This window comes from Colossoma macropomum, unplaced genomic scaffold (genome assembly GCF_904425465.1).
Source record: "Colossoma macropomum unplaced genomic scaffold, Colossoma_macropomum, whole genome shotgun sequence".
Lineage (NCBI taxonomy): Eukaryota > Metazoa > Chordata > Actinopteri > Characiformes > Serrasalmidae > Colossoma > Colossoma macropomum.
Genome location: NW_023494785.1, coordinates 2,352,448 through 2,364,478, shown reverse-complemented (window position 1 = coordinate 2,364,478; position 12,031 = coordinate 2,352,448). Strand labels below are relative to the sequence as shown.

Sequence of the window (12,031 nt, the reverse complement as noted above, 5' to 3'; positions counted from 1 at the left end):
CCAGAGAAACAAATTAATTAATTTAGGGGGTCTTTGGGGGTCTTTTAGGGGCTCTTTGTTTGTCCGCTGTTCATTTTAGGGGGTTTGTTTTCATATGTTCACCCAGAGAAACAAATTAATTAATTTAGGGGGTCTTTGGGGGTCTTTTAGGGGCTTTTTGTTTGTCCACTGTTCATTTTAGGGGGTTTGTTTTCATATGCTCACCCAGAGAAACAAATTAATTAATTTAGGGGGTCTTTGGGGCTCTTTGTTTGTCCACTGTTCATTTTAGGGGGTTTGTTTTCATATGTTCACCCAGAGAAACAAATTAATTAATTTAGGGAGTCTTTTAGGGGGTCTTTGTTCGTCCACTGTTCATTTTAGGGGGTTTGTTTCCATATGTTCATCCAGAGAAACAAATGCTAACACCTACATATTAATAAAAATGGATTATTTCACTCTCCATGCTAAATATCCTACAGTAATAATGAGATCAGTAAACTTTTCCCTTTAGCTTCACAGTATGGCTCACTGAACAGCCTTTACATTTGACTGTGCTGCAAAAACAGCAGTGAATTTCAATGTATTAGCATTACCGAAGCCTGAAAAGCTCATAATAATGCATTGAAGGGTTTTACAATATAACAGCAACCTAAATGTGTGGTTATAGTGACGAGCATCTCTGGATCCTAAGCTACAGGAAGTGAACTTAGCTAGCGATGCTCATAATAAGAGCCATTACTTGCTGTGTTTACCTTGCCAGATAATGAGTTGTTAGTACGCGGCTAATTAGCTACTGGTTTGGTATCATTAGGGAGCTCACTGTGTTCCTTCCCCTGTGTTCATTAAAGGTATGGCCGTGTATTTTGATCACCGTGTTGAGGCACCAGACAGCAGTGGGACAGCTATTCTCCTGGCCTGGCACTCCTCTCAGCCTCTGCTGGCGGTCGGCTCCGTCAGCCCTGCCTCTGGAGGGAGTGTAGACATCTACCTGCAGCATGTGAGCATCGCTGACGTTACACCCACTCACTTTATTTGAAAACCCTACCTTTTGCTTCCTCTGCACTATATGGACAAAAGTATTGGGACTCACCTCTTAATTATTGAGTTCAGGTGTTTCAGCCACACTCCATTGCTAACAGGTGGATAAGGTTAAGCACATAGCCTTGCAGTCTAGATAGACAAACACTGGTAGTAGACTGAGTTGTACTGATGAGCTCAGTGACTTCAAACTTGGCACTGTCATAGGATGCCACCATCCCAAAACTCCAGCTGGACTGCTGTGTCTGATCCACTCAGACCAGCACAACACACACTAACACACCACCACCACGTCAGTGTTACTGCAGTGCTGAGAATGACCCACCATCCGAATAGTACCTGCTCTGTGAGGGTCCATGGGGGTCATGACAACTGAAGAACAGGGTAAAAGGGGGCTAACAAAGTATCAGAGAAACAGATGGACTACAGTCTGTAACTGTAGAACTACAAAGTGCACCTATATAGTAAGTGGAGCTGATAAAATGGACAATGAGTGTAGAAACGAGGTCATAATGTTATGCCTGATCGGTATATAAATGCATTCCCACCCACATAATTGATTATTGGTTTATTTGGAAGTGGTTGGTGATGTGCAGAGCCTATCACAGCTGTCATCGGGCGGAAGGCAGGATACACCCTGGACAGGTTGCCAGTCCATCACAGGGCAGACAGACAGACATACACATTCACTCACAGCTAGGGGCAATTTAGCGTGTCCAATTAGCTTAACAGTATGTTTTTGGACTGTGGGCGGAAACCGGAGTACCTGGAGGAAACCCACGCAGACACAGGGAGAACAGGGAGAACAGAACTCCACACAGAAAGGACCCTGGTCACCTGGCCGGGGAATCGAACCCAGGGCCTCCTTGCTGTGAGGCGACAGTGCAACACACACTAACACATCACCACATCAGTGTTACTGCAGTGCTGAGAATGATCCACCACCCAAATAGTACCTGCTCTGTGAGGGTCCATGGGGGTCCTGACCACTGAAGAACAGGGTAAAAGGGGGCTAACAAATCATAATGTTATGCCTGATCGGTATATAAATGCATTCCCACCGCCATAATTGATTCTTGGTTTATTTGGAAGTGGTTGGTGATGTGCAGTTTTTGGCAGACCTGTCAGAACCAACCAAACTAAAGAAAAAGTTTGATTAGTCCCCACCAAACAGGGTAGATGTGAAAGCATTCTTAGTGTGTGTTTAATGTGGTCCTGCTAGGTTGAGAGTCGACCACAACCCAAAAACATCCAGACAAGGCTCTGTGGTCAGAAACTGACCATTGATAAAGGACTAGAGGAGGGCTAATGCAAACTATACATCAACAGATGAGAGACGGTCTCTAACTGAACACCAGCAAGGAGGAGCTACAAGAGAGGGTTTCTGATAAAGTGGCCAGGGGTTGTGGATTTAAAACCAAAACAAAGTGTGCTGAAAATCTGAACTTTGGCTTGAATTCGGAGGCTAACGAGAGATTTAGTGACTTCCAAAAACGAGGCCACATGTCACATAAAAATAGTATTAAACAGTTCTGTGTATATATTTTAGTGTTTCTGCTGCATTAAAACTACATTTACAGGATTTTTCCTCTGAATGTGAAAAAGATGAGTTTTTGGGAGCTGTGTGATCTTTTCAAATCAGTTTTGAGCCACTTTGACAGATGTTGACCAATTATAGACAGCATATATACAACTACCTGTGCAGAGTAACTGCATATAGTATCTGATATATCACTGCTGTCGGAACAAAACCTTGTATCTCCTTCTCTTTACAGGAGAAGGAAAAACCAAATGTATTTTTAATGTGAGTCAATGAAATCAGACTTTTTCACCGAGTCGTTTTTGGCCATTTCTCTTGGTCCATTAATCATAAAATTTACACACAATGTAAAGGACAACAGGCATTTTCAAATCATGTCAAAAACTGAAAAATGGCAAAAAATGTAGATACAAGGTTTTGTTCCGACAGCAGTGATATGCACTCAGTGTTGTTATATTTTTTGCCATTTCACCTGAGGCTGAAAGATTAATTGCTTTTATATCAAAATCGCAATTTTCAAATCATAAGAGCCCCAAATTTTAGAATATGTCATCAATAATGTTCTCTTAACAGGTTTTAAATGGGGAAATTTAACCTAATAACACAGAGCTTGTGAACTGCCTGTAGATGAGTTAGACCAATCAGAAGCGACGCACAGGAGCTGTATATGTGACATCACTCAGCATAAACATGCCTGGAAATAAATTGATAGAAAATAATAAAAATCACAGTATTGGTCAGAAAATTCACAATTCGATTTTTCTCCTAAATCATTCAGCCCTAATATTGTCCCTGTTGTTTTGTTGTTGTTTTGTTTTGTTTTGTTTTCTATATAGGGAGAGCATGTGGAGTTGTGTCATGTAGAACGTGGCTTCAGTCCAGCACTGCTGCGATGGCACCCCACCAAACCCCTGCTGGCGGTGGGCTGGGAAACGGGAGAGACCCTCCTTCTCACACATCCACATGGAGAACACACACTTCTACCCCCAAACACACACACCGCCTGCATCACTCTGCTGGAGTGGAGCTTCACCGGAGCCAGACTGGTCACCGGAGATCAGGTGAGCATCAACTTCCATCACCTCACCATCACGTCCTGAGCTTTCTGTCAGAAACACACACGCTGACGTTCATCCGAACATGAGGCAGTGATTGTGTTTATGATCACTGTTATTTTGTACACAGTGATTACTTACACAATGTAGATTAATATTACAAAGTACACATCAAAACTAATTACAATTGTCAGTATTGTCAAGTGGTTTCAATATTTTGACCAATAATTTATTTAATGTTAAATATGACTAAAATTAGCACATGCAAATAAAAAGTTTGTGCTTTTGGTGACTTTCTAATTAAAAATAAGTTAACATGGACATACAGAGAACACACTTCTGCACGATTAGATGCACAGTTTGTTTGCTGAAATTGTTGGTCCCATATCCTACAGTTTTCTTGTATTTTATTTTTGTTCCCCGAGGTCCACTTATGACCATCTTTAATTAATTTTCACTTGGCTATTTTCCAACCTCTCTTTATCCCGTATAATTAATCAGGCTGTTACTGCACCTTTGAGACTGATATACATCTGTCGGAACAAAACCTCGCATCTCCATTTTTGTAGTTCTGCAGTTTATGGCCTAATTTGAAAATACCTGTTGCCCTTTACATTGTGTTTATATTTCATGATGAATGGACCAAAATTACTTGGAAAAAATTCTGGTTCCATTGACTTACATTAAAAGTAAAGTATGTTTTTCCTTCTGTTTGTAAAGTTACCATTTTGGAGATACTAAGTTTTGTTTTGACTGGACTGATATAAATTTATATAATATCTATATATGTCTGTGTGTGTATATATATATGTATATATATATATATATATATATATATATACACACCATTAGCTGCTTTGTAGTGTGCCTCCTTAGAAAAGCTTTCCTATAGGCTCTGTAATGGATTTAAAAAAAAAAAAAACTTCAAATGCATGTGCAAAAGTTATGGCACACTTTGTATTTTATGTTTTATTTATTTTTTTATTTTTTCAAGTAATGTAAAACGCAACAAACAAATAGAAATTGTGTCCTAAAATTTACTTATTTATGTTTGTACCCTGTAGAAACTCAGCAGTACATGGAACTTAACCAGGGGTGTTCAAACTTTTGCATATAACTGTATGATCATTTTTGTCAAGAGTTTGATCAACACAGAATTACGAGGCATTTTGAATGTTAATTTTATTGGTACATTATTGTTGACGCTCTGCAGCTTTCTCAGTAATTTTAGGATCTTCTGCAGCTCTGTTTTCCATTCAGCTAACATTTCTACATTTTTTTCAGCCTCATACTAATTATTTGAAATCTGTGAAGTTGTAATTTACCAGCATCATATCAGAATCATTTTCTGCATTTATCCGCAACAAGATTTATAATATTAAAACTCTTGATTCCAGACTTGTTGTAGTGGTTATAGACGTCCATGCACTGTACAGAGCACAGCTGCTTCTGTTATCGTTACTCTGTTACTGAGGCTTATTTTTGTGGAGATGTTAAGTATGTTTCTATTCCGTGTGTGTGTGTGTGTGTATGTAGGCAGGGGTTCTGGCCGTGTGGAAGGTGGACGCTCGAGGAAGACTGCACGGGAATCACCTGACAAAACAGCAATACAACAAACCCTTAACCAACTGCATCTTCAGGCCCACACCACCCGCAGAGTGAGTTTCACCCCCTCTCCACATGTAAACAATGCTTCTTTTATTCTAATTGATCAGCCTAGTCATGTTTGGCATCTACATTTTGATTCATTAGTTATTCACTGAAGCTATGAGGCTAATATAGCTAACAAGTAATCAAGGCTTATACCCCATCATATAGCACGATGCTAACTGTACACCTAAATCATCACACACTCGTATTATCTATACATATGGACTAACGCACAGACAAAATTCAGACTTCAAGATGATTGTTTCACTGTATTTATCTGAGATGTACAACCCCATTTCCAAAAAAGCTGGGATGCTGAGCAGAATTTAAATAAACAAAGAATGCAATGATGTGCATTACATTATAAGGTTTAAAATAATTTAAACACTATATTTAAATGAAAATACTAAAAAGACAACATATCAAATGTTAAAACTGAGAAATTTTATTGTTTTTTTTTTTTTTAAATATATGCCCTTTTTGGATTTGATGCCAACAACACGTTCCAAAAAAAGTTGGGACGGGGGCCTGTTTACCACTGCTGTAGTTTTGAAAGTGAAATGTTTTCCCATTCTTACTTGACACAGGATTTCAGCTGCTCATCAGTTCGGGGTCTCCTTTGTTGTATTTTTGATTTCATAATGCGCTAGATTTTTTCAGTGGTGACAGGTCTGGACTGCAGGCAGGTCACTTTAGCACCTGGACTCTTTTACTACAATCAATGCTGTTGTAATACATGCAGAATGACATTTGACATTGTCTTGCTGAAATAATCAAGGCCTTCCCTGAAAAAGACGTTGTCTGGATGGCAGCATATGTTGCCAAAACATGTATATATCGTTCAGCATGAATAGCGCCTTCACAGATGTGCACATCACCCATGCCATGTGCACTAATGACCCCCTGTACCATCATGAATACTGGCTTTTAACCTGTGCACTGATAACAAGTTGAATGATCTTTAGCCCAGAGGACACAGTGTCCATGATTTCACAAAAGACCTTAAAATGTTGATTCGTCGCACCACAGGACACTTTTCCACTTCACTCTCAGTCCATTTTAAATTAGTTCAGGCCCAGAGAAGGCGGCGGCATTTCAGGATCCTGTTTATATTTGTTTTCTTCTTTGCGTTTAAGAGTTTTAACTTGTATTTGTTGATGCAGTGATGAACTGTTTTCACAGACAGTGGTTTTCAGAAGTGTTCCTGACCGCATGCAGTGATTTCCACTACAGAATCATGTCTGTTTTTAATGCAGTGCTGCCTGAGGGCCCAAAGATCACGGCCAGCTAATACTGGTTTTTGGCCTCGTCCTTTACATACAGAGATTTCTCCAGATTCTCTGAATCTTTTAACGATATTATGTACCGTAGATGATGAAAAGCAAAAGTTCTTTGCTATTTTATGTTGAGAAACGTTATTCTTGAATTGTTGCACTATTTGATGGTGCAGTCTTTCACAGAGTGGCGAACCCCTCCTCATCTTTAGTTCTAAAGACTCCGCCTCTCTGAGATGCTCTTTTCATACCCGATCATGTTACTGACCTGTTATCAATTAACCACCAGGTGTTTTTTTTTTTAGCATTACACAACTTTACCAGCCTTTTGTTGCCCCCATCCCAACTTTTTTGAAACGTGTTGCTGGCATCGAATTCAAAACGGGCTTATATTTTTAAAAAAATATGGGGGGGTCTGGGGAACTTTCAGTCAGAGATTGTCTAGTCACATGGCTCAATTTCACAGTGAAAATATGAGATGCCAATATTATGGGTGAAAACACAGGTTTTTGTTTTCTTCACATAATTTGTTCACATAATTTCAGTGTCGGCTGAGCTATTTTACCACAAATGCAGTTTTTCATGACTTTTTTTTTTACCCATCTTTACCAAGGGGTACAATAATAATAGAGCTAACTGTGGTTCTATGAGAAAAGTGTGTATGTATGTGATGCATGTCCATGTTTGGACGTATTAATACCATGTCATTTTTATATGTTTATGTTTACAGAGAGAGCATGTGAGTTCTGTGTATGTAACGTGTGTGTATAATAGTGTGATGTGTGTGCAGGGATGTGGCAAAGCTGGCGAAGGCGGCCGTCAGTGGTGATGAAGATGCCCTGGATAAGTTTAACTGGAGGAAAAGCAGTAAAGGGGGTGGAGTTTGGTCTCCCGGCTCACAGGAAGGACTGACCATCTACGCCAGCACAGCTGACGGTCAGACAAATACTGCCTGCTGTGTGTGTGTGTGTGTGTGTGTGTGTGTGTTGTCTCTTTGTTTCTCTATCTGCTCTATCAGTTACTGTACTGTTGCTATGGAGATTTTAGGACTCTCTGTTAAGGTTCAATGGACTGTATTATGAATTTCTTTAACAAACATGTACAGCCACAGTTAGAATAGGTTGCTGACAAGTGTAAAAATGTAGTGTATTATTATGCTGGTACATCACAGCCTGAGAGACGTGTGCCGAATGATGAGCAGAGCTGTAGAAGACTCTCTGTTGACTTAGAAAAATGTAAAATATGTAGAATGAAGTTCTAACCATATTAACATCCAGAGGGAGTGTGTTATCATGAATACCATCTCAGCCGTGATTCAGTCGCTGGCATGAACCGAAGGCGAGTACGGTAGATCATCAGCCGTGTGGTTATTCACCATAACACACGATCTCCAGTGTTCTATTGCCTTTACGTAACAGTCCTTCACAGTAAAGAAAAGAGTAAAGCAAAGAAGACTGTATCAAATATTTGATATCGGCAGTTCCTTCCACCAAAAAACTAGTTCCCTTTTACTTCACAGACAGAGCCATAAAACTGTCACAGTATCAGGTTCAGCTTAGCGTTTTCAGTGTTTACCAGATTGACCTGAATGGGGTTTTGATCCAGTCAGTCTGTACAGTATTTCACAGCCTGTCTTATTGCTGAATTGTATTCTGTTCATTTTTGATGAACCCCAGTCTGTGTGGTTCCGTCACATTTGCCACTTGAAAAGCTCTCTTAGGCTCTGTTCACATTACAAGCCTTGTTGCTCAAATCCGTTTTTTTGCTCAAATCCGATCTCTCTGACACGATGGCTCACACTCGTTTAGGTAAGTGACTCAAATCTGTCATTAATGTGACGAACCAGCGTCCTGAAATGACCCTCATGAGCTCATCCTACTCAGTAACGTCACGTGAATGAATCACGTTCATCATCAGCACAAACTAACAAGCAGAACGAGCTTCGCTGAGAAGATAATTAACTCTGATCAGCTCTCAGCTTCATTATTAGAGCGAGACGAAGGAGAAAAAGGTGAGATGAGCTGCTTTTCCACCGTTTACAGGCTTTAACTTCTGTTCGGTGCTGCTGCCATGGTAACGCTGAAGATGGATCTATCTATCTATCTATCTATCTATCTATCTATCTATCTATTTATCTATCTATCTATCTATCTGTCTGTATGCCTATCTATCTGTCTATCTGTTTGTCTGTCTATCTCTCTGTTTATCTGTCTATTTGTCTGTCTGTCCATCCATCCATCCATCCATCGATTCATCTATATATCTATCTATCTGTCTGTATGCCTATCTATCAGTCTGTCTGCCAGTCCATCTGTCCGTCTGTCTATCCATCCATCCGTCCATCCTTCCATCCATCCATCCATCCGTCCATCCATCTTGTTTATCTATCTATCTGTCTATCTATCTATCAGTCCATCCATCCATCCATCCATTCATCTATCTATCCATCTATCTATCTATCTATCTATCTATCTATCTATCTATCTATCTATCTATCTGTCTGTCTCTCCATCTATCTATCTATCTATCTATCTATCTATCTATCTATTTATCTATCTATCTATCTATCTGTCTTTCTGTCTGTCTGTCTGTCTGTCTGTCTGTCTGTCTGTCTGTCTGTCCATCCATCCATCTTTCTATCCATCCATCCATCCATCCATCCATCCATCTGCATATCCGATCTAGGACCGCATATGAAAGTGGCTCAGGTCAGATTTAAAAAGATCAGATTTGTGTCCACACAGCCCTGAAAACATCAGATCTGAGTCAAATTAGGGCAAAAAATCAGATCTGAGCCACTTCAACCTGGTAATGTAAACGTACCTTTAGGATCAAAGACGTGTTCATCATTTGATGTAGGCCTGTGTTCACTCTGTTACTCAGAATCTGACCAAACGGGCTGCAGGTAACATTTTATCAAATGTGTCTATTTTCTGTTCTTGTATGTGCAAAAGTAGAACCTTAGTTGCAGTTAGACACCGCAGAGTGAGTCGTTACTCACCACTTACCACCTCTGCTCAGCAGAACGATACAGTTACTACTGTATCATTACAGTAAACATTTTAGATAACGTGCTGTTATCACAAATTAACACTAGTAATATCAGTAACATTTCTTAACCAATCAGATTCTGTTACATAAAATAACATTATTATCCAGAATGGAGTAAAAAATGAATTTCTAGAATTCTTCACACTTTAAAAGTGTTGATCAGATCTTAAGGCGGATAAGTTGACAAAATGTTTTTGTATATAGCAAACATGGAAATAAACATCTAAAGATCCCTGTGGGTTCCTGGGTTTTCTGATATTCTTAACATCTACATTGTATAAAAGAATATACAAAATTATAAATATGCCACCTTTTGAACGGTAGTGTGTTTGTTTGTGTTGTAGGCTGTGTGTTCAGTGTGGACGACCGGGGCCGCAGTGTGCCCCTGCTGACTGTAGAGGGCAGAGTGCAGAAGCTGTTTTATTCGGAGCACAGAGCCGTGCTGGCTGTGGTTACCGACTCTCTGCTGCTCTCACAGTTCAGCCTCGGACCAGAGGGGGGCGCTCAAGAGCTCAGTAAGGTAACAGCCATTCAAACTGCACAAAAGATTAAGTGACCCTTATTAGTCCCACAACGGGGAAATTTCACCTCTACGTTTAACCCATCCGTACAGTGAAACACCACATACACACTAGTGAACACACACACTAGGGGAGTGAGCACACTTGCCCGGAGGGGTGGGCAGCCCTATCCACAACACCCAGGGAGCAGTTGGGGTTAGGTGTCTTGCTCAAGGGCACTTTAGTCACATACCGTCGGCTCAGGGGATCGAACCAGCGACCTTCCGGCCACAAGGCTGGTTCCCTAACCTCCAGCCCACGACTGCCCCGAAATTCCTCAACATTCACTTTCAAACTCCACAGAACTCGAGGTGAGTGATGTGTGTGCTGTAAAAACAGTGATGCATGTGTGTGTTCTATAGGTTAAACTGAGTGGACGAGGTGGACAGAACGCGGACATCGTGTGGACAGAGAGTGGTTTGCTCATCACGGCTTCTGGAGAACAGCTCATCAGGTCTGCCTCGACATGTGACCTTTTAACACATGAGCGATTCACAGTATGATTGTACTGTAGACTGTAAACTCGTAATATTTCGAGAATAAAGTCGTAATATTTGAAGGGTAAAGTGGGCTGACTGTAGGGGGGCTAACTGTAGGGGGGATAACTGTAGGGGGGCTAACTGTAGGGGGGCTGCCATAACGTGTTGGGGTCTCGGTTGCTGTACTGGTGCCGGAGCTCCACTCACTCCTGTCTCTCTGTGGATCATTTTGAGCATCATTCTCACTGTCTGTGAAACTTCATGCGCTCTTTGAATGGGGGGAGATGTAGCCCCCGATAGCCGTGTAGAGACCCTGTCTGAGATTCTCCTTCAACTACACAGACAGACAGTTTCCTCCGAGTCCGTTTGGCTCTTTATTCTAGATAAACACAGTTTCCTGCTCAGCCGTTTCAGCCGGTTCTTATCCTAATAACAGGCTGGTGCTGATGTGCAGGAGAGACAGGGAGACTGAGTGTTTCTTTATGGGTGAATCGATATGAAAGAAACTCCACCAACTCACCGCCCCTCATTTAACACGAGGAGGCGCTGCTTCCCTCCGCAAAGCCTTTGGCCACAATATTGACCTTTCCTGGCATTAATGCCACTTTAATATCGTAATTCTATTATTTTTTTCTCGAAATATTATGACTTTTTTCTTGAAATAGTACGACCTTATTCTTGAAATATCGTACCGTATGACTTTTTCTCAAAATATTCTGACTTTAATCTCGAAGTCTACTATTTTTATTTTTATTAAAAGTGGCCCTAAAACCCTGTCGAAGCTTTAGGTGTTTGAAAGCTTTTCCTCTGCTGCAGACTAGAGAGAAGGCGTCCTTGATCTTGATTGGTCGGTTGTTTTTCATAATACTCAGTATAAAAGTTTATAAAAAGGCTTATCAACTTAAATTCATGGTTTAAAAACATGACGTGCGCTGCACAGGCTGGAGGTGGGCTTTTCACACACGGGGTGTTCTGCTCCATAGACAACAATGAAAAGAAACTTTGAAATCCCTCTAAATCAACTTTGTCATTCCTTCTCACCACCGGCATGTTGAGTCAGGAATGAAATATAGTTCCCAGGACACAGCGCTACATTTAACATGGGACAGCAGCAGACAAGCAAGACAGTTAATACAGTGAATACAGGCAAAAACTGTACAAAACACTGTATGATAACCTGCACAATATAATACACAATAAACTCTACAGGCATTTCACAGTTTTACACTCGTAAACAGTGTTCAGTGCTCGATTAGTTTGATTTGATTTCTGTTTCAAATTTTCATTCATTCTTTCATCTGTGTGTGTGTGTGTGTGTGTGTGCGCGTGCGCATGCGTGTGTGTGTGTGTGTGTGTGTGTGTGTGCGCGTGCGCATGCATGTGTGTGTGTGTGTGTGTGTGT

General features: G+C 40.7%; 1 protein-coding gene across 1 annotated transcript in view; it reads left to right on the top strand.

Annotated features, from left to right (window-relative positions):
* Window positions 1-12,031, top strand: part of ift140 (intraflagellar transport 140 homolog (Chlamydomonas)) — an 81,655-nt gene that overhangs the window by 922 nt on the left and 68,702 nt on the right. The window contains exons 2-7 of the mRNA XM_036581365.1: window positions 831-979; window positions 3,397-3,621; window positions 5,152-5,273; window positions 7,330-7,475; window positions 9,935-10,110; window positions 10,513-10,604. Coding sequence (XP_036437258.1) covers window positions 833-979; window positions 3,397-3,621; window positions 5,152-5,273; window positions 7,330-7,475; window positions 9,935-10,110; window positions 10,513-10,604 — 908 coding nt within the window. The 5' untranslated portion in view covers window positions 831-832. The remainder of the gene's footprint in view (window positions 1-830; window positions 980-3,396; window positions 3,622-5,151; window positions 5,274-7,329; window positions 7,476-9,934; window positions 10,111-10,512; window positions 10,605-12,031) is intronic.